Source organism: Onychostruthus taczanowskii, unplaced genomic scaffold (assembly GCF_017590055.1).
Source record: "Onychostruthus taczanowskii isolate IOZ18803 unplaced genomic scaffold, ASM1759005v1 scaffold33, whole genome shotgun sequence".
NCBI classification, from domain to species: Eukaryota; Metazoa; Chordata; class Aves; order Passeriformes; family Passeridae; genus Onychostruthus; species Onychostruthus taczanowskii.
Window position 1 is genome coordinate 3861086 of NW_024500683.1, and position 24153 is coordinate 3885238.

A 24153-nucleotide genomic window follows, 5' to 3' on the forward strand; every position below is an offset into this window, starting at 1 on the left:
TAACTGAACCCAAAGTATCTACAGATCTTTGTTTTTCACTCCTAGATTATTACACAATGGAAGGAAAAAACCAACAGTTTTAAAATTTATAGCTGTGAATACAAATAAATCACAAAGATAGATGCACAAAATCTGTTCAGAAACCAAACTTTTTTGAGAAACCAATTTTCAGATAGTTGTTGCATATAGGTAAAACCTTACAAAAGGCCTTGTAAAATCATGGCTCAGGTCTGTACTTTGGCTAAGCAGAAAAGGACTATGGGAAAGTGACTCAGCTGAATCAGAGGTAGAAAAACAAGTTATGTAACCATCATGTGTTCACATGGTGGTGTATGGTGGTTGACTGAATTATATTTGTTATTATTTTACTCTATGTAGCTGATAACTGTCTAATTGCTTAAAAAGGCCAGGTTTTTGCAATAAAGCAGCACTCCTTTGCACCTGCCTGGGGACTCTGCGTCACTTCACACCCTTACCTCACAGAGAGCACTTCTGAGTCTGCCTCTCTTAATGCTGCTGAAAGTAATTCAGTCTATGCCCCAACCACTTGAAGGGAAGCATTGAGAAACTAAGAAGAAAATTTTATATAATACTCAGATAATGAAGAGCTCAAACTACAGAATGTCCAGGCATGATTTTCAGTTATCCAGTAAGCACTCTGTTTGCAAAGCATATTACAAACATCAGTCACTATAACAGAAAAAGGCTTTATTAGCCTTTTGCTTACACAATTTAAAGCAGCTATAATTGAACTTTTTGTAAGTCTACAGACCTCTGGGTGATACAAGCAGGTGCAGCTTCATACCCTTAACAAAAATATTACATGGTTCTACACACCTGAGGATTTTGTTTTAAGCAAAGCAATGCTAATACAAGAAAAAGGATCAATATTTTAGTTTTCTCACATTTTTCAGTGGCTTACATAGAACAAGAAACAAAAATAGCTTTTCTGAGCTATTTCAGGGCTAGGAAGAAATGCATACAAATAATGAAATTTTCTTATACTTTGCACAACTCTGTATAGTACTTTCCTTTTTTACTTCTTGTTTATGGAATGTAATTTGTATATAATTTAATAAAATTTTGGTAAATTATCTCTACACTTAAATCTGAGACTCTTCAGTAAATGTCAATCTAGAGACAAATAAATCTGTAATTCATGTCTAATAGTCTGCATAAGCATAGTTTATTAAAATGTGCTTTAGGTTAGAGTATAAGTACTATATTTCTATAAGTACTCTGAATCTAATCTGAAATTAATCAAGTAAATAAATAAATTCACCAAATGGCAAATAAAGCTCTGGGTGCATTTGACTTGTAAATACATCTGTAAAATATTTTATTAACAGCAGGTGGCAACCTTTGAAAATTGGACTGCAGCAGTATGGATTTACTTTTAAATATACAAATGCAAATTATTTCAAGAAGGGTTTTATAAGCAGCATCTAGTTCATCTGACTGCTTATTGAGGAGATTCATATTAATCTTCTATTAGTGTTGTGCTTTATAAAGGAAGCCTGCATTACCTATGAAAATTAGTTTTCTTAGGAATCCAATGCAAATACTATTTTGTACTGCTTTTCAAACAATGAAATTTTTATTAAAATTAAAGAGATCATTTAAAAAAGCAAGTTACATTCAGTTGGCCTTTACAGTACAGTGCTATAACTTTCTACCTACAAATTGTCTTTTTGTTGTTCATCCAATGCAATGAGACTAATTGTTCTACAGTACTGCAAATACCTTGAAAACTGTTCCTTGATGTCTGTCAAGGGATCAATATGCTGCCTATGAAAAATATGGGCTTGATAACATAAAATTCACGTCTGATAAATTTCTCATTTTCTGACCCAAAGCATCCCTGCCATTTAAGTCCTTCTCTGACCACCAGAGAACACAGCCAGCAAAAATGTCCAGAAGTCAGATTGCTAGATTGATTTTTTGCTGCTTCCTGGCTTGCAGTTCAGATTACATAATTTCCCAAGTGGATGGCTAAAACATCCTACCCTACTAACTAATGACTTATTTTTTTATCTTTCACCTATCCAACAATACATTCTTTTACTTTAGGACAATGTGTGTTTATAATAAATACTATCTGATTCACCAGATATTCTTCTTTATTCATCATTTTTGAAGAAGCTCAAAAGTACACTTTTATTAGCTTTTAGTGGGAACTTAAATCTGTTGGGAGGGCAAAGTAAAGAGTGATACAAAGTGTTATATTAAAAAAGTTATATTTAAGCATTATATTAATGCTTAATAGTAGAAAGATGTGTCTTTCAATTACTTTCCTTTTTGTAAAATGTGGCTCACATATTCATTCATTCACTCTCTACGCTATGGTAAGTCTCACTTTATCTCTTATTTTTACTGCACTGGAATTTACCCCAAATGTATTAGAGATGTCACTTGCGCACTGGATAAAAGGAATTCCAGATTACAAAAACAGCCCTGATATTTTCAGACACAGTGCATTCAAAGAGATTTTCCTGCTCCTGTTCCTGCTCCAAATACTATTGGCATTCCTAGGCAATCAAGTATTTTTTATAACTATTTTTGCTATGGTATTTTGCTTTACTCAGAACTTGATGCATTGCTCGTATGTCTAATAGGGGTCATTTACACTTAGCTGCATAAACAGAAGTCCACTGAGAAAATCAGCAGTGACTTGTCTAAAGCAAGGCCAGATATGGCTCCTTATGGCTATTACTCTATAGACATTGATCTTGTGTTTCCTAAAGACACCCATTAAAGCAAGCCCTATTGTAGTATAAATAATAACAGCAATTGTATTTGCATCTCACCAGGACACCTCTGTTCACTGCACCGTCTAACTTCCTCCCCGGTTCCTTCACACTGCTGCCCAGTCACAGCAGCACCTTGACAGATCCTTATCCGCCTCTCCCAGCCACCATCACAGGATTTGGAGCAGCCACTCCAGTGGCCCCACTGGTTCCACTGACCATTTGCTGTTTGGAAAAATATAATTACAGTGGTGATATGATGACAGACATAATGGAGAATTACTTTTTTTTTTAATTATTTGTATAGTGCTGTTGTACAGTAACAATACGCATTTACAATATGCCCAAGTACCCTGAAAAGAAACTAAGTAAAAACATTTTTTGGCATGATATTTTGAGATCTTGATTTTTACATGTTCTCACAGAGCAAACGAGGCTTAAAGGTTAAGTCCATATGGAATTTGCACACCCTGAAAGGCTGCTTTTGTGCTGTCAGAGGATCATGAAGTAGTCTCGGCCCAAAAGGGAATCACTTCATATATATTTACTTTTTAGGTTCATTAAAAACTTACATTCTTTAAGTTTCAAAAATATCTGCCTAAAATTGCTGAATGTCCTTCAAAGAGCAATAAAGCCAAAAAGTTGATGTGCAGCCTTCATGCAGCCTTTCAGGGCACATTCTTCAGCTTTTTTCATCATCAAGTAAATAAGAATGAGGCCCCAGGACTCAGAATCACAGAATGTTAGGGTTGGAAGGGATTTCCTCTCTGGAAATCACCCAGTCCAAACCCCCTGCCAAGGCAAGGTCGCCTGGAGCAAGTGACACGGGAACGCCTCCAGGTGGGTTTTGAATGTCTCCAGAGAGGGACATTGCACATCCTCCCTGGGCAGCCTGTTCAGCGCCCTGCCACCCTCAATGTAAAAAAGTTCTTACTCTTACGTTGACATGAACCTTCTTGTGCTGTAGTCAATGATCCTGTCCAGCCTGGCCGTGGCTGCAGCTGCTGCGTCCCTCGCAGCCCGCTGAGGCCAGCCCGCCCTGCATGCCCGGCCCCAGCTCGGAGGCGCTGCCGGGGCCGGCCGCGGTGCCCGCCCGGCGCCGCTCGCTACTCACCGGTGCACTCGGGGTTGTGGCACTCCCGGCTCTCGGCCCAGGGCCCTCTGCACTCGGAGCCGCCGTGGGCCGCCGCCGTGCACTGCCTGCTTCGCTGCTGGGTGCCATTGGAGCAGGTCACCGAGCACTGGCTCCACGAGCTCCACTCCTGCCACTGTCCATCCACTGCCGCCGCGGCCACAAAAGAGATGGACACAGCAGAGTTACCACCGGAGCCAGGCGGGTGACCACAGCCCCTCGGGCTGGGCCCAGCCTGGCTTCTTATGGCAATCAAATACAGAAACCAGGGATATGAGCTGCTTTAAACTAATATAAAACTGTTTTCCTTTTTCTTCAAGTAAAGAGCATCCCATCTCCTCTAAATGTACACTGATGTAAAAAAGGATAAGTAATTATTTCAGTCATATACTGTCTGAAGGGTCTTATTAAAAACAAGGCCTTATAAAAAAGACTGGTCTTTTCAGGCAAAAGTGAGAGCCGTTCTTGTATCATGTCAATAAACGCTGAGCCCTCTGAAGTGATTTATAAGAGCTGCAGTGATAGTTCAGATGGGTCAGATTATAACACTGTTGGTCCTGACGGTGAAACTAGGAGTCTTTAGTTGAACAGGAAAAGGAAAACGGGAGTACCCCCTTTGCCTCATATACAGTCTCTCTTCTCTGTACTCACAATGCTGAATGTATTTTTATCATTCATTTTCCCTGTGAGAGAAATGATCCCAGTTCTTCAACATTCTGTTGAGATAAAATGTAGCAGGACAGAAACTGCCTGCCTTCCTTGCTTCCTTATCAGATCTGCTGTTGTGTTTGCATATTACATAATCTTCTTTCTGAATTTGACAAGTTAAATGTCTAAACAAAATGAAAATGGTGGAAATGTCTCTGTATTTAGTAATTTGTATTAGCCCATGCACTTGAGTTTGGATGAATATTCTCCTGAGTAAAGGCTAATGACTCTTATTAATAATTTTGTATATCAGAAAGCTTTTTGAGGTAAATGAAAATATTAAAAACCAAGGTAATGAAAAAACACAAAGCAATTATGCTTCCATACAAGTTAAAAATTATATGGGTGATAATAATAGGACTAGGCAGTATGTTTAAAAACAGGCAAGCATTATGAAATGTGTTATGACTAATTGTGCTAATTCAGGATCCTGCATTCATAGAGATTGTGGCAATCATCAGTTCCTCATTGCCCCTGCAGTTAAATATAATCTCAAAATGTAGGTTCTAATATAATTTTGATTAATACTCGTCCTTGAAAACCTGGTTCTATAACTAGTAGTACTATATAAGCACCAGCACTCCAAACAAGGAATTTCACTTGGTGCACTTGCCAAGCCCTGTTTTCAGGATTCTTCTAAAGGGGAGTTGGAATAGCAGCTCCCTAAGCTGATGGTGTTAATATATAAAATAGAAAGAAGTATCTTGAAGTTAGTGATTAAACATGCTGTTCTATATGGGTGCGTCACTGTTCAGTGAATAATGGAGGCAAACTATTTTGCTAATGTCAGACATTAACAACAGAACATTTCAAAGACACTATCCATATCCTGGGCTCAGGATCTCAGCACCAGTGAATTAAAGGAAGAGATTTTCTGAGGCTTTTCCCTGAAGTTCTGTATTAAATATTCCATGTAATGCCTGGTTGTGAACCACTTCTCAATGCAGACGCCTCTGAAGCTATGAAGCTGAGCCCTGATAATTTATTCAGAAGAAAATGGAAATCTTTCCAAACATGGATGCTAGTTCCACTCATTAATCATAAAAGGTTTATGTGAAGAGGAAAACATTATGGAAATTACATTGCAATGCACCCTCTTCAGTTTTATTCGTTGCTATATGGTATTATTTAGGATAGGAAAGATCAAATCAATTATTATACTGTCTTTGGAGAAAACTCATTTTGTGGCTTCTCATATATATTTCATACATCTCTCTTATTTATCTTTAGGAAAAAAGAGCATGTGAGTTTTCTATTTCAGAAATACCCTTTAAAAATAGAGAATTCTACATGAAGATTCCCTTAATAAATTGAAAATGCAAATTGCAGCAAATCTTAATATTGAGCAAAGACTTAAAGTGCTGCTTTTAAATGTAACAGTACAGAAGTGCCTCTAAAAGTCATTTAGGTACAAATGATGGTTCAAAACCCAGAGTTCTCAAATAATTTTTTTTGACTTATTAGGTCAAAATATCTTTTGTGTTTTTTCACAGTATTGAAGCGAATTGGATTCATTATATGTATACATGTATTTTGAAAAAGTTGGTCTAAATTAATCACAATCTAAAGACAAAAAGTTCAAAATGAATTTTGGAAGAACACTTCTTTAAAGTAATCTTTAATTTTAGTAGATAGACAGTTTAACATAAAGCCCGTGCATTGTTTATTTGGTTAGTGGCAATTTTTTGAAATTGGCTTTGCACATAACTACCAGAATTGAGGCCCCTAAATCTGTACTAAAAGAACTTAACAGTTATTCAAATAGTGAGTGTCCTAGCTTGTGTGAGCCTTTCTGTCTGTACACATGTAAATAATATCCATTTTGGATAAATTAGCAATTTGAAGATTATGATTTCACAAATATGTCTGTCATATGATGAATAAATAATTACAGTGAACCTCTAAGCAAACTGTAATTTGTAAACTGTATATTGTATTCTGTAATTTGTACAGATATGGGGGACACAAATTATGTGACCTCTGAATGTCTCTCTTTCAGCCACACTCAGGAATTTTTTTGCCTTTTGGTTCCCTGAGACCCATCCTGAATCAAGACTTCCTACACAACATATTGTGCCCTACGGAGAGAGCACCTCAAAGAAACTAAATATTGTTTGCATCTGTCCTGAACAGTTACCATCCTGACTATATACTTTAACCATTACAGTCAGAATTATGAACAACATTGCCCAAGCTAGTCACTTTGGATAATGTTTTTTTTTCCTATGTGCAAAGGGCTATAAAAGAAATCACAAACAACTCATATTATATGCACTGTAAGAAAGCAGAGAGTTGCTGCATGAGCTCACCAGGGCAGAGTGCAATATTGCAAGGTTTGTGCTGTGTTTCAGGTCCATCACATGATCTTCCCCCATACTGGGGAGGTATACATGACCTTGTCCTAGTTCTTTGGCCTCGACCACATGTGAATGAACACAAACTCCAAGGTGACCATTCCTCCCAAACGCCATGTACTGCAACAAACCATACAGATTTTAACCAGAAACAGACACACAAGTAACAAAAGGATTTCAAAATAAACAAGATCAACATTTTAAATAGGAGTTATTTTGCCACCTTCAAGGAAATCAGTAAGGTTAGCTTTATCATAGGAAAACACATATTTTTTTAAACTTAGTTGACTTTAATTTAATCATATTTTCTCTAAAGTATATTTAAAAATACACTTTGAAACATATTCTCTAATCTTTAAACTAATCTCACTATCACAGTTTCTCTTCTTTGATTGTTTTACACAAGATGATTTTCCTTTTTAGAAGTTAGTTATGACACCTTTGGTCCCTGACTTGATATGTTTAACAGCCCTGATTTTCAGAAGGCTAGCTTTTGTGAAAATCGGGCATATACTTTCTGTATCAAGGCAACTCTAAAAATCTAGAACCAATCAAAATTAAGCTTTCTTTTGAAATTATAGGAATAAATGCAGTAATTGCTTACTATGTCAATATCACAAATTAGGGCAGTAATCTTAAAGTTTTTTCAATTGTTTAAATTCTGGTGGAAATACGGCAGCAGATGTGCTTGATTACCATCATCAAAAATTCCAAGACCACATAAGTAAAAGAGATATATACCGTTTCCTTACATGAACATATTCATTGATTTAACAGACCGTAGTACATGCTTTACTCTTGGAAAAACATTCATTCAACAAACTGCAAATACCTTCAGAGTTCACAATAAATTACAAACTTATACCACTACTTTTATATACAAATATTTGATAATATTAATATAAGGAATCACACAAGATTAATTTTTCTCTACTTCAAGAATTTTCTACTATAGGAGAAAATGATATACAATATCCATGTGAGCTTACATACTATATGCAACCCCTTTACAGAAAAAAATCAGTGAAATTGTCAGCAAATTCTCTACGCATACATTCGTAAAACAGTTCTATATAAATTGAATAATACTGCAAAGCAAGCTTTACCCATTTTTCTTCTGCTTTAATAAGAGCAGTTGCACAAACTTAAATTAGGCAATGTCAGAACAGGAATGTAGTGATGAAAACTGCAGTCATGTTAAGCATTTAAGAGAAATCCAAAGACCTAGTATCCAGACTGAACATCTCACTCAGTACCATGTACTTTTGTTTCTGAAGCCCTGTCTGTTTGAAGGGTGTCTGGAGGGCAAACTGTGTATAACATCTGAGTTTATCAGTAGTAATGATTCACAACATTACAGAAGAAATAGATTTTCTGTTTTGTCCTCACTTTTTTTCATCAGTGTGAAAGAACTTCTCAAATATAGGTTTCCTTTGCCCTGAAGGCACGTATCCCCTGTCCAGTTTCTACAAATACAACCCTTTTCTTGCAGGAATCAGAATAACATTTCCTGAGGTGAAATTCAATTGCGAGGCTGTGGAAGGACATTCAGTTCCCTGGCACATTATCACAAATTCATCAGTAAGATCAAGGGGAATTCAGCAAGTAGGTAAGTTCTATTGCCTTTCATTTAAAGTAAGAAAAATTGTCATTTCAGACACTATGTTGAGATAAAAAGTTTGTTAGTTAACTTATGAGAAATTGTACCTGACAGAAAATGTCAAACTTTATTCAGGGAAGATTTTAACCCACTGGACAACAGCTAAATCAATGAAAGGTTTTCATCTGGTCATGTAAAAGTGGTAAAAAAGACCACATCCTACATCCTTATTATCTTATTCCAAATATCATGTCCATCTGCACTATATTAAAAAAAAATAACCCTCAGGAACAGTCCAAATTAATGTTAAAATGACAGATTTTAGACTAGTTAGTTTAGAAACCTTGATTACTTTTGACATTTTTGTCAAAACCAGAAAGTCTTGTACTTCTAAAAATAGTACATTTATGACTATACCTGCCCATAACTCTTTTAGTTTCACCTGTTCTCAACAGGTACTATAGTTCTACAGCTGTTTTTATTCAGCTATATAATTGAAATTTTTTTTTCTCATTGGCAAGGTATTAGATTAGAGATCCAGACACATCTCTAAGATTCCAAATTTTTTATCATATGAGCAAAATTAATGAGAAAACAGTTTGTCAGATCAGATTCCAAACAATAGCCAGTAATAAAAATATGACATAATTTCATCTCTTGATACCACAACGGTTGATTAAAATGTTCAGATACAACAAGATTTTATATATATTTTATATACAAAAAGCATATAACTTAGCTAAACAAAATTAATCCAAATTCTAAAAAGATTATTCTCTAGAAAAATAATAAATTGAAAAGGTCTTGAATTTATGTAGACATAGAGTGGAGTTTTTCTGGGCACATACAAGCTTAAGCCTATTGCTTAATTTGGAATTTTGATTCCATGCTGTCAAAATGTTCTAAGTTAGTTGTCTTTATTTGAGAACTAAAAAAATATTTGCTGAATTGTACTGTCTTTAACCAAGAGGATGTGTATTCCTTCAGGCAAGAGTTGACTGCATGCTAGCAGCAACAGAGAACAATTCCTATGTGATTTTGGAACTAAACATAAGCCAAAACAAAATGTTTCATTTTGGGTGGACTGAAAGCAGCCTCTATCTGTTTGTGGTTTAAACTAAGCTGTGCCAAAAATCATCTTCCACGACAAATTTTATCTCATTAAGTAAAACTTCCACAGCATCTTCTTGCATTTGTAGACTTTTATATCTGAAACTAGTAGTCCAATAACAAAATCAAGGATGGAATAGGCGTAACACTAAAACAACACTTTACAGAAGTGCCCAGTATTATCCAAATTATCTTTAAAAGAACATCTTAATTTAAAGTTTCTTACCCCTGATTTTTCTTTCTGGTATTTTATTTACATCTTCTTTCTTTAACACTATTTTCTAAATGCAAAAAAAATCCCCTATAGCATCTGATGAATTATAGCCAGATGAGCTATGCCAAATTACACCAGATGGAGAGCTGGCCCGCAGAGGAGTTACTGTTTTCTATAACACAATTTCAGATGCAAGATTCATTATTTGGGACAAAAATATTCAGATTATTGCCAGCTTCTCTGTCAAAAACATTGCTAGCACAACAAGTTTGGATTACTGCAAAGCATCTTTCCGATCTCTCTGCCACTCTGTGAACCTAATCATGTTGAAGTGAACACCCACAGTGTTCACAACACACAACTGCTGTGAAGGGGAAGGAGGCGTTAGGCCATGCTGGCCTTCATCCTACAAACATATTTTGTGAGATTTTTATTGGGGTTTAAATGCTTTTGATTTGTTCAGCCTTAAATGGAACAGATATTGAAAAAAATATGGCTGTCATCGTGGTGCAGGTAGGCCCAGTACTGTTTGATATTTTCATCAATGACACAGACAGCAGGACTGAGCGCACCCTTGGCAAGTCTGCAGACAACACCAAGCTGAGTGGTGTGACTGACAAACCTGAGAGACAGGATGTCATCCAGAGGGATCTGGACAAGCTGTAGAAGCAGGCCCATGTGAATGCTATTAGGTTCAGCAAGGTCCTGCACATGGCTTGGGGGCAACTTGGTTTCAACACAGGATGGGAGATAATGGGATTGAGAGCAGCCCTGCAAGGAAGGACTTCAGGCTGCTTATGAGTGAGACGTTGGACCTGAGCCAGCATTGTGCATTTGCAGCCCAGAAAACCAAACATCCCCAACTGCACCAAAAGCATCATGGCCAGCAGGGTGAGGGAGGAGATTCTGCCCTGCTACTCCACTCTGGTGGGGCCCCACTTGGAGTGTTGCATCCAGCTCTGGGATCCTCAGCATAGAAAGACATGAACCTGTTGGAGCTGGTCCAGAGCACTGCAACAGAGATGATCAGAGGGATGGAACATCTCTCCTATGAAGACAGGATAGAAGAGTTTGGGTTGTCCAGCCTGGAAAAGAGGTCTTCATGGAGACCTTAATGCAGCCTTTCACTGCTTAAAGGGGGTGTCTAAGAAAGATGCAGACAAGCTTTTTGTCAGGCCCTGTTTCAATAAAATCAGGGAGAGAAAAAAGGGAGCTAAGTAAAACTACCTTAGCAAATAACACCAGCCAAAGTACACCATTTGAGAATACAAATGTTTGAAATGGCTTAGTGTATTCCTGCTCCTGCCATGTCTTGCTTTACCCATAAACCTGAAAATGCTAAGCTACAGCTAAATTTTATGGCAAATGGTGTTCAAGGCAATGGAGAAGTAGAAACACAAGCTGAGATGATCTGCAGGCATGGAAATCCCATGCTCTTTCCCCTTAAGTTTTAGCTGTGTTAGAAATTATTCACTAAACTGAAATGAATCAGTAGCACTGCAGTAATGGATCTTGAGGTGTCTCCACTCACAAAAGGACCAGTGGCAATAAAAATAATCTGAGCTATGTTTTGTTGTCTACTATGCTGCACTTCTCTAGAATAGTATTGGTCTGAAATAAATATAAATAACCTAAAAATTATGTAAAAAGTGGTTCCTTCATTATTTTGCTTGAACTATCAGTAATACTATTTTGAAATTTAAATATCTATTCCAATACATACATATATATATGAAGCTGGCAAATCCCATTTTCCAAATTTTCCAGGAAGTGAGATCACAGAGAAATATGTTCTCTTGACATTCCAGTGAGTATCTTGGACATAAAATATGTTAAAGTGTACATAAAGAATATCTAAAGGCAATAGAAAAAATAGTCTGAAAGCTTTGCATTGGTATTTGCAAGTTTAACAGGTTCCTTTGAAGTCTATCGATAGATGCATGAAGTACAGTAGGTCATTCTGCATATGTTTTTTATGTTGAAGGGGCAACTTTTTGATTAGGGAACATTCCAGCTCTCACAATGCTCCCCATTCTTTTACTAATCATTTTGTCAAACATCTGTTTTAAATACACTAGTATACAGGCCATATATTTTTTTTTATGGATGGACCAGGGACCAGGAACTATGCAACTTTCTAAGTCAGGATACATAACAGAATGAGGACAGAGGATATTTGGGCTAGTAATTTAAGGGATGTTTGAAAAATTAATTGAGCAGTGCCTAGGAAAAGCATATTTCTAAATTGCTAATCTTGCACACTGCTACACAGTAGTGACCCTGTAGTCAGACAGAGAAAAACATAAATTAATAATGTATTGTAACTACATGGAACAATATGCAAGATTAAGCCTAGAGGACTCATTATTTAGGAAAGGTAACTTAAGATACATAGAGATTATAAAAATCAGCTGTGGTGAGCTGAAAAAGGAAATATCTTGGCAGTGCAGACACTAAGAATTGGTAGCCTTTGTTTATACTGGGTATCTGGAAATTAAAAGCTGTATCCTGAAGTATGAGGATACAAAGAAACAGCTCCTTTGTGACCCAAGAAATATGGAGTAGTGTTTTAGGGTGAGCATTGTTAAAAGTTTGTTCGACTATAACATATCTAAGAATTAACTTCTTTCCAGTTTAAATTTGACAGCAAATTAATTACCATGGTTTTTGCATTACATGGATTTTTTTGTTTTGTTTTGCTTTGTTTTTGTATGAAAACATATTATCCCTTTCTGGAGAGAATGAAGATAAAATTCTGAAAATTAGGTGATTTAATCCTCTTTCCTCTTTTTAGTTCATATTAATTAGCTAGAAATAAGGCAGAACTAACTAATTGTGAGAGGTGGACTGTGTTTTCATGTTCATTCTTCACATAGCCTCGAATATTTAAATCTATCTTTGATTGTTTGCAATGTTTTTTTCATTTCTTTTACAGTTCTTCTCTTTCAATTTTTTTTTTTTTTTTTTTTTTTTTTTTTTTTTTTTTTTTTTTTTTTTTTTTTTTTTTTTTTTTTTTTTTTTTTTTTTTTTTTTTTTTTTTGTACTTGAGAGTTGTTTTGCAGTTATTTCCCACCTCTGGCACAATCTAAGCTACTCTAAATATTTTAGAAATACCTGCCATTGTTGTATGGAAACACTTCCATGTGTAAAGTTTTACCACTTTTAAAGTATTAAAATTCAGCTCTAACTTGGCATTTCTGCTCTGAAATATTAGAAAATTTCATGTGAATTGATTAACTTAAGTACAATAGAAAACATTAGGTGTTGAGAGCAATTCTTGTTACCATCATGAGACAATCTTGTAAGTGGCTTCCATTACAGAGGCTCCCTAAATGCTTATAATGCTGATACACAAACTCTGATGGGATCACGTGCACTTCCCATTGGCTATTTTTCAACACACAGTAACAAAATGAGAGTTTGATTTTACATATTACTGCTCATTAAGATAAAGTCCAAGACTTCTCTGTGTATGACAATTTAGTTACCTTAAAAATGTACTGAGCTTCCCCAGAAGCTGAAGATGGCTCACCACCCTCTTGGGATCAAATGTTACAGAGACCTGAGGAATTTGTACTGAATTTGTACTATATACCATCTGAAGGATGGTATATAGTCTTTTTTTTTTTTTTTGCATTTCAGTCACAGCAGAGGAAAAACAATGTAGTCATGAGGCATATGCCTTTCCTCTTGCTTCCGATCATAGATCCACAGGTAGAGTCTAAAGAAATATGTGCCCTTTCAGCAACTAACTTGAATATGCCTGTCTCTTCTCCTTAGTGTATAACTACTGCTGAACTCCAACGATGTCCAGATCTCTCAGACAAAAGGAGTAAGAAAACTGTGATGCAAGACACTGATGACCTTTACCGTGTGTCAGATGTAAGAGAGTTACTTTTGTCTGATCTTTTTTCCTTTGATAGGTAGCTGTTGCCCTTTCTTGCCAGAACAATGTACAGGGAAGTCCATGAAGACATAACTGTGCATAGAACATTGTCTGCCCATTGCCTAAAGGAAAATTCTAAATGGGAAAACAATTGCAGTGTAAAATAATATATGTTAACCCACCCTCTTAATTAGTGTCTGCTCTTTAATGTATTCATTATCTGGATTTCTTCCCTAGCTTGTCTTTGTACTCATGCTACCTTTTCTTTTCTGAGTGAAAATTAGAGAATATAGACTTTTAGAAAAAAATATGAAACTGTCAGTAAAAAAGGTGCCCTTGTTCCATATCTTGAATGTTCTGAAAATAAAAATAATAACCTACATAAAAAAAAAAATTCACAGGTGAATAGAATTACAATTCTCTGCTTTAATTGAAATGCTCCTATGAAATCCATGTTAATAATAATAATAATAATAATAATAATAATAATAATAATAATAAAATATATATAGTTTCAAATTCTTATCATAATACAGTTCAAAAACATCCACAATTTTATTTATTGGCTGCTAACACTACCTGGACAGAGGGCAGTGTTATTGCAAACCCTTGATTCTCTTAAAGGGCCGCTGCAGTGTGTCCCGTAAGGTGATACACAAGTTCTGGTTCGCACCTGCGACCCTTGACCACAAGTAACTGAACACGTACTCCACTGGGCCCACTCTTCAACACCAGATTCACCTGTATTCAAGACAACAAACAAACATGAATATAGACATAAGTATTAATTATACAGGTTTTTGGTTTTGTTTTGTTTTGGTTTTTTTTGCTGAAGCTCATTATCGTCTGCTCTTATAAATCAAAGAAAAAGGTACCACACCAAAATAAATATTTAAAGGTTTATGGAGTAAAGCAGCTGTGAAGATGTGCAATGAATAGAAAACAAGGACACCTACAATGCTGCAATCACATAACGCCTGTCACAGGGGAACACTTTGATGTCTTAGCATCATTTACAACTCTATGAGAACTACTGCCCTTCAACACTTCAGAAACAACACTACCTCAGGATTCTGTAAGTACACAGACAACTCTTTTTACATAATAGCAAAGGATTTGTCTTTGATATTTATACTTATCCCTCTAGAATTAGGGCTCAGTAACAGTTTAAGGAGCCCTACCAGTAAGGGAATTCCAGTGAAGAAAACCCAGCCCCTAAAGTATTACATTTTCTTCAGCAGAGTTATATAGCATTTCAATAAAGTTCCCTGACAAAGCAAAACATTTTGTTTACTAAAATTTAACCTGAAATGTGGGATGGAAACTTTGATAATGTGCTGCATAAATTTACTCCTTGCTTTTGACCTACAGGTATGCTGAATTCTTGGGTGTGCCAGACCTCATTACTGCATGTAACACATGCTACTATGTTCAAAATTGTCAGATGCGATTTATTAATACTGTATATTAGAAAAGAGGAATTTTTTTTTTAAATTTTTGAGGGCTATAATAATTTTTTTTTTTTTTGAAAGCAGGTAATGCATATAGTTTTCTTGCATGAATGCTCTGGAAAGAATGCTTGAATTTAATTCTCATGAACAGCTATATACACAATTCTTTGGGAATTCCTTTCCCAAAGGAATTCCTATCCAGAAAAATAGATCCCTTGAGTATTCTCAGAAAGCAAATGCAAAAATAATGTGAATATACTTCACGGAAAAAATTGAGTAAATAATTTTTCATTGATGTTTAGCTTCTTCTGTTAAAATTCATCATGTAATGTAAAATGGCAGCTGAAATCCTTAGTGCATGCTTGACTTTTAAGTGTAAGTCCTTTCTGAAACAATTGGGATTTTCTGTTTTAAAATCAGTGGCATGATGAAATCTGCAGACTTGAAGAGCTTGCTTGGAATTTCAGTTATCTCAGTATACTTCTAGTCTTCCAAAAGTTCTGATACTGATCACAGTCAAGGGACTGTCCGCAAAGCAGGAATATTCTGGTGCTGTCTTCCAAGAATGCAGTGACATGCTATTTCTTCAAACTGTGCTTTCTACCAAAAATCTGTGAATCTCTCCAAGCTGTCTTTCTTTTGGTTGTTTTTTTCCCCAGAGGTCAAGCATGAAACCTTTGCAAAATGATTGTTTCTGCTAGACTTCTAAGAGTCAATTCTGAGGCTATTCAATGCTTTAAAAAAAAGTATTCAGTAAAAAGACAGAATGCGTTATAATTAGCACACAAATCCCTCTGTTTTTAATAAAATTATATGCAATTCTAAAAATTTCTATGGAAAACCACAAAATTATGAGCTTTCTACACACAAAAATTCACCAATGTTTTTTGTAGTCCTTTTCTTTATTTGTTAGGTGAAAAAAAAATCACTGATTATTGTTTTAACAGTTCTTGTGACATGAATTTAGCACTTTGATTAGGCAGTTAGATGGCTTAGGTTTAGGTTAGATGACATAACATGCTAAATATATTTAATATGTATGTAGACATTAACAATTTTAAAATATGTACTATAAGCCCTATATGCATGGCAAAAAGAATTGTATTACTGTGGGTTTCTAGGCTAATAATTTTGTCCTTTCCTACATGTTTGAAGTTTGACTTTGTTAAAATTGTTTAGTAAAAAGGTCAAGCAGCAGAAAAAGTCTAAACTATGTTGCTTGAGATATTCCTCACTTTGTAAAAGAGTTACATATACTCAATGTAAACAATCAATTTTTCAACACAGACATGTTGACAGAAAAACAGCTAATAAAATACAGAAAGTAAAGTTAAAATTTTTTTAATATATATATTAAAGTGACAAAAATGTTACTCTTAACCCTTGGAATATGATAGAAAATTACAGCAACATGATTATTAGGCTGTTGTCAGACTGTTGTGTGAATGTATTGAGTGAATTTTGAAATTGGTATTAATTATTAGAAATTCTGAGAAGTTATGTACTGTTCATTCACAAAAAGCATAATCACTTAATATATGTCATCATATGTAAAGAAGGCTTAAACATTTGCTGGAGGAAGATCCTCCACATTAACATGCAATGCAATGCAAAAAAGAGCAAAATTAAGACAAAATAAAGAACACACTTATCTCACCAGCTGCTTTGCTTCCTTTTATATAATGCATTATGATTTTTTGGTAATTTTTAATTTTTCAGAGTACTTTATACTGCTTTCAGGATGATTATTACTTATTATAAAAGATTTAAAAGAATGAAAATATCTTTACATATATATAATTGTTAATTTGCCATTTTAATTTCAGCCCATGAAGACTGCTATATTTTCAGGAATAAACCTAGTGTGGTAACATAATTTTCAAATATATCTTCCATTGTTTGCTTTTCTCTTATCCGTTCTTTTTTATTTCTGAAATGAAAATTTTGAACAGGCTACTTTTTTATTTACCTTCTTGTTTTCTGTTATTTGAGAACTCAATTTTTTATATTAATCATATTAAATATATAATCTCAACTTATTTCTTAGCAAGCTACCAAACTCTTAATCTCCCCTGATGCTTGACATGTAAGAGGAAACATAACTTACTGTATGGAAGGCCTCATTGATCTGTGTAAAACTTACCTGCATTATACTCTCTAAATCCCAAAACACCTAAGGGAAGGATCAGTCCAAACACAAAATGACAAATATAGAACAAGAAATTATTCACACAGTATTTTCTAATAAATGTTTTTACTGCTTCATATACTCTCCAAAACCAGAAAAAATGCATATTTTAATAACACATTTTAAAATTCTTCAATTTCCAGCAAAATTTGGTGGATTAAGTCCATAATTTGAACAGTATTAAATGGTTTTCATAAATCTTTTCCAGGACATTTCTTTATTCCTATCTCTCTGTCTTTTAAAAACATACAAACATTTTGTTACGTTTCATTATTACACAAAATAAAATATCAAGGCTTAAAATAGAAAACCCCATAAACTCAGTAACCAATTACTAATAATATTTCTTAGTGGATATATTAATGAGATAGATATGTTAGGAAAAAAAAAAACCTTATGAATCAGTTTAGGAAGATATCACAATCATTTTATTGCAAGAAAAATGAATGTATTACAGGTGAAGAAAATATGCAATGATCACTACAAAGGAAAAACAAAATGAAGAGATGAAAATTAGTATGTTCAGAAAGAGCACAAGTATTACTTAAAATGTATTAACCTGCAGCATGGAAAATATATATTTCACCAAACTCTGGCATCTAAATTTATATGCTCATACATCTCACATGCTTTCAGAACAGGACCTTGAAAACCAATCCTGTATAATTTTGAACGCTCATCTCCCACTCCACACACACAATGTATTGGAAGGTGATGGTATAAGGGCTGCACTTGTAATGCAGCTCTCTAACACCCAGAATAGATGCACTGCAATGCATGACAAAAAATTATCAAATACAAAATTTGCATGATATTATTAAAGATTTAATGATTTATATGGGAAAAAAAAACCCCAGATAATTTTACTTATTTTTTGAGTAATTGTATGAATTCAAGAAGCAGCACAAAAGCAAAGGTGTTATTCTACGTAATAAGCAACTAACATTATATGTCTGAGCTAGGTATGTAAGTGATAAGTTCTACTTTCCTAAACAAAAGCTGCATGGAGACCTAGAGAATTCTAGGCTCCCTTCCTCCACTGCATTTGCTTACAGTAGTACCTGGGAGTTAGCCATAAAAGCAATACTATAGATTAATATGAGGGAAACACAATTTTTCCCATTCTAAATTTGTTATCAGACAGATCTACACTGATTGGCTATACTTAGATTGCTTAATATATCGATTTCTGCAAATCTGTTAAGTAAAGCACCCTATCACTAAGGAAGTCAACATGCAACATAACTAGAAGCAAGTATAGCTCTTTTACTGAAGTGCATAAAAACTGGAAGCATTATGTGCAACTGATGCAGGCGTATATTCTAGGTTAGTCATTATGGGACACAGAGGAAGTTGTTTGAAATCCATACAACAATTATGGGGCACAAGACTGTCAACTCAGTAACTCACTGGAATAAAGTGTGTAGGGTACCAATAAAGAGTTAGCTTTTACCAACAGATACATGGATCATTACTGAAGTCAAAATGGGCAGTAGTTTTGGTGTATGAGAGCTTAATTCAACTCACCACTAAAATTTTATCATTGACCTCAAAGACAGCTGTGGTAACTGTTGGTAAACAGGCTAATCAGTCTATTTTTTTTTAATTACTTCAGTTCCAGGTTTCCAATATCATCTTGGTATCTTTAGATAAAGAAGATGAAGTTGCTCAAACAAAATTAGAAAATATGTTTTAGATGAAAAACTGCTAGATAATTTGCACATTCAATTAAAAACTACTTACGGCCAATTTCATTTAGCAATTATGAATCTGGAAACTAGAGAACAGAGCATCGTGCTGGGCCAAAGATAGCAAATGCTGAATGCATGCACATTAAAGTCACCCCAGTAATTAATTAATTTGATAAAAGCCTAAAGCTGGGATTAGACAGTCTATTTATAAAGAAATTCTGAAGCATGTTCTTAACGTCTTTGAAAAAAAGTTAACATGTCACGGTGAGCTGTCCTATGTTTTGTACATGTGAGACTGCTTTTACTACTAAAGCAATTCATGCTTACACTAAATGATTCAGTATTCACATTCACAATGCATGTTTTTGCATCATCTACCTAACTCTTAGCTACTTTATTTATGGACTTTAACTGGTGAAAAAAAAATAAATGATTCAAAAAAAGTATCAGCTTAGAAAACTGACAAATATGCAGCAAAAGATTATGGAAACATGCAGTGGTCTTGCTAAAATTAACAACAGTAAATAGAAAAAATGTAACTGATGTATTACCAGTTTGTGCCATAAATTTAGCAGCATCAGCTTGTTCCTGAGGGACCCTTTTCTCATGAACAGATCGAGGTCGCTGACTTTTAATTGTATGATCTCCCATCATTCCAAATTCTAAAGACAGAATAAAGGTTTATGAAAGCTTGTGTGTAGACATTTCTCAAAAGACACATACTGTCTCATGCAATATGCTCCTAAACATACCTGGAAGTTGCTGGCAAGAGTCAGGCAAGTGATCATGGCAGTTAATATCAACTTAACTTTGCTACACTCAGCTTTCAATAAATACTTAAATTTATGTCTGCACATTTTCCAATACGATTTTATTTTATGAACCAACATTTAATGTAGTGACACATTCTATCAATTAGCTGTATGACATGGGACAAAAACAGTTATTCAAATGCAGACATTCTATTCCTTTATTTTAAATCCGTGCAAACAACACCAGAAAATTACTGTGACAGTGTTAGACATTGCTGTTCTGTTTTGTGGCAGACCCTGCTGCTCCTTCAGAGGACTTCTATTTCTGCACTCATCTTTCAGGCTGATGAAGCCTTCAACAGAGATAAAAAGTCATCTTTGGGAATGGTGGCAATGGGAAATTATAATAATTTAGCCAATGAACTGTTTAATTTTTAGGCTGAATACAGCAGAACAAGTGCTTGTGATCTCTTTCCATCCTGAAACCTCTCAGTTAAAAAGACAATAGATTGTATCTTACTCTCCACGTTGATTTCAATAGGGAAAACCAATGGAAAATCAGTGACATCAAGCCCCAGAGTGTGAGAGACGAATGCTTGAGTTGTTTATCCTGTTATCACTGCTGTCATTTACCCTCTTTTGTCCTGTGCAAACCTCCTAGACTTCTACCTTAGCTCTGCTTTTCATTTTTGTAATGAAATGCAGAAAGTCTTTTGCACTTAGAGGGGGACTGCTGTGTCTTCAGCACAGTTTCCTACGATCCTCCCAGGCACACACAGCTGTCTTCAGCTCAGTGCTAAATATTCTGAAAAAAAACCCCAAAAACTGGGACTCTAATTCAGGAAGCGTGTGCTGGGAAATATGGGTTAACATTGAAACTACTTCAACTACAATCACATAAAGTTTCTGATGAGGCAGAAGGTGTCTGAAACATGAGGAACACAAACATTAAAAAATACCTTTCTGCTGGAAGGTTACCTTGCAAATGCAAAATTCAAAATTCTCACCAGTTTGTAAAGGCATGAAGATAATAAAACTTACCTTTCTGCCTCTTTATCATATAAAACATTATATGATATGTAAATATCCCTAATAAATATTATTTGCAAACACATTGTATTGATAAATAATTTAAAACATTAGCTATTTAAAGAAATAATAAAAGGTAAACTTTTTTTTTTAAGGGGTCAATCAGAAGAAAGAGATTTTTTCCTTTCTAGTGAACTATTCATGTATTTCTCCAAATTAGCGTTTCTTTTTGTAAATATTCATTACTGGCACCACTTAAAATATAAATTTAATTATCCATTTGAGAACAGCAATGCAGTTCATATTCTAAAGAGAATATTTAAAAATATAATTAATAAAATATATTTTGAGGATTAAACATTCAACATTTTAATACATCCCAGAAATAAATATAATTAAATTACATATGTATATACACACATGCGAATATATAATATATATATATGTATGTGTATATATCCATATGTGTGTTAAAAATTTATGAATAAATTTTTACAAAATGCACCTCTTCTACAGCTCCTCTGATTTAAGATAGAGTTTTATACTGTGGAAAATCTCTTATTACAATTAATATTCTAATGCAAATTGTGATTAGAATATTTTTACCATTTTTACAAGGTGCAGTACAGATGACACATTTAAACTGTAATTAATAGCATTGTAATGGCAGGAGACTTTACATAGCTTTTCCCCCGAAGAGGCTGTCACAGCAAGGCATGTTTACTCTGAGTCTGCTGCCTGCATGATCTCTGCTTGTCAGGCAATTTAGAGGGTATGGCACCATTCTTGCAGAAGACTTAGTTCTACTTTTTAAGTTACAGAGTGCAATAATGGGAGACCTTTGCTAGAGGAAGGCTTTCCAGAGGCATACAGGGAGGTGGTGAATGTTCTGGTTCTAGTCCTGCAGCATCTTGTGCTGGGTGCGGGCACATGCAGTGTCCTGCAGGACAGGGCACTCACTCTTCAGCGTCCTGAAGAGGCAAAGGGATGTCTGGGAGATCAGTTCTCTGCATTGTGGATAATACCTGATGTAGCTCCAGTCATAATGATGGAGTTACAAATACCCCTCAGCATGATTATGCCTCAGTTTTTTTCATTTTTCTACTTAAGCAACAACATATTTTCAGTTCACTTTAACTATTGCTGATGATCTTTGAGATGCACTTTTCAGCTAATCTCCCTTTGATATACTAAGCATTTATATAGCAAGTATATATTAAAGATAAATTTTTCATTACCCAGATAAAAATATTTTTACAAGTTTTAGCAAAAAAATGGAACCAGACTTATGCAATGCTATTATTTTCATATTCAGCTGAAGTATTTAACCAAATGCCATATGAGAACAAAAGCGGTACCAGGAAATGCAGTGTACTGGCATGGGTGAGACCTCATTAAAATTCAGACCTCATGAGAGAAGAAAAAAAAAGGGTCAAGTGCATTTTTGTAATGGGATCAGAAATGTCCACTTTCTGTGTATAAGTACAAACAAAGACAAAATTGTTTAATCTAAAGAAGCTTAAGAGTAATGTATTTTTATGAAGCATTTTTAATATAATACATTACTTAAGTTTACAATAAATACTAAATAGAATGAAACTTTCCTTCATTTTCAGATCCTAGGTAATAAACACAGAAGGCAAACTCCATTATGCAGGGTTTTTTTTACCTCAATACTTCACAGAGAGGCAGTATCTAAATGCTTTCTGGGCTCGGAAAGCATTATAACCCAAGTCAGCCTAGAGTATGACTAAATGGCACAGAAATCTCAAGGATCTGTTTGTGTAGGAAAGGTGGTAAGAATCATCCTAATGTAGGCACTATCTGGCATAGAGGCGTCCTGCAAGGTCAAGTCAGTGTGATCCAAGACCTGATATCTGGATATAATATTGGATATTTGAATTGACATTCTGAGTAAATTAATTTTTATCATTCTCACTCTTCTTACCTAGTTCTTGCTGCTGAAAATAAGTTTTCTAACCCAGAAAAAGGTATTTTTGTAGATATTAGTTTCTGAAGAGAATTTTTTTGGTGATGTCTGTCCTAAATTTTATTTAGGAAACAGGACAATTCTTCTCTGCTTTTATCTCTAACATTGTTATTAAACATATTGTCTCATTAAATACAGTAGGAAAGCAAATCCCTTCAACAACAAATAGGTGCATGGTCTAATTCAGAAATGGACAGTGTGACTCTGAGTTAGGCCTGGAAACATGCAAGAGTTTTAAGCCTTTTTATTACATTGTTAATGCTATAATCTACACAGCATGAAGAAAAAACCCATAAATATCTCAAAATGTAAATAAAAATACCATTATGGGGAACCTTGAATAATTTTAACCAGACCAAGACTTATAATAAATCATAACATATTCCAATCATTTGTGCAAGACAACCTCAGGTTTAGTTATCTGCTAAAAGAATTTATTCTGTTGTCAGTGGTCCTTTGGTGGCTATGGAAGTACAAGAGATCACTGCAACAGGATGCCTATTTTTTGCTCCTTAGCTGCTCATAATGGATCAATACTTAAAGCATTTTAGTGATGCATACATTTTAATATGGATGTCACGTATCATTTGGTTAAGCATTGGAACAGACTGACCAGGGAGGTGGTGGAGCCACCATCTCTGGAAGTGTTAAAAAATTATTGGACATGGCACTTAGTGCTGTGGTTTAGTTATGGCATGGTGGTGTTTGGTCAAAGGTTGATGATCCTTGGAGGGCTTTTCCAACCTGAATGATTATCTGATTCCATTAGTTCATTTTACATATAAGTTGAGGCATGCAATATAGTTGCATGCCTTCTTGGACAGAATAAAAGATTGCAATTCTGAAGTTTACAGTTTGGTATTATTTACAGCTCTTATCACTAGTTCCATTGGCTTTACCTTTATTGTTATGTTATGTTATGTTATATTATGTTATATGTTATATGTTATGTTACGTTATGTTATGGGAATTTTTATTCCTATTGAGTAACCTTTTTAGTTTTTAGAGGAGAAGCTAAAATCTTGCGGCCACTGTAGGTGTGCATTTTTAGAAGAGGAAAGAAGTGCCATGTGCTCTCTGTAGGGATAAAGAAGAAAAAAACTGTTAACAGTGTACAAATGCAAACTAGGACAACTGAGAAATACAAAAGAAAAATACCAGATTTGCAAGGTTCTACACACCAAATCTTTGCTTTTTGACACGTGGATATTCTTTAAAATTAAGGTAAATATCAAACAGATTTTAAGGCTGTTTTATGATATTTGTAATATATATATTTGTTACATATATATCCTAGTCAT

The 24153-nt window shown here is 34.8% G+C and overlaps 1 protein-coding gene across 1 annotated transcript in view; it reads right to left on the reverse strand.

Annotated features, from left to right (window-relative positions):
* ADGRB3 (adhesion G protein-coupled receptor B3) overlaps nucleotides 1-24153 on the reverse strand; it is a 439699-nt gene that overhangs the window by 246231 nt on the left and 169315 nt on the right. The window contains exons 2-6 of the mRNA XM_041410625.1: nucleotides 19633-19743; nucleotides 14331-14492; nucleotides 6897-7061; nucleotides 3862-4026; nucleotides 2808-2972 (exon numbers count right to left, since the gene is read on the reverse strand). Coding sequence (XP_041266559.1) covers nucleotides 2808-2972; nucleotides 3862-4026; nucleotides 6897-7061; nucleotides 14331-14492; nucleotides 19633-19743 — 768 coding nt within the window. The remainder of the gene's footprint in view (nucleotides 1-2807; nucleotides 2973-3861; nucleotides 4027-6896; nucleotides 7062-14330; nucleotides 14493-19632; nucleotides 19744-24153) is intronic.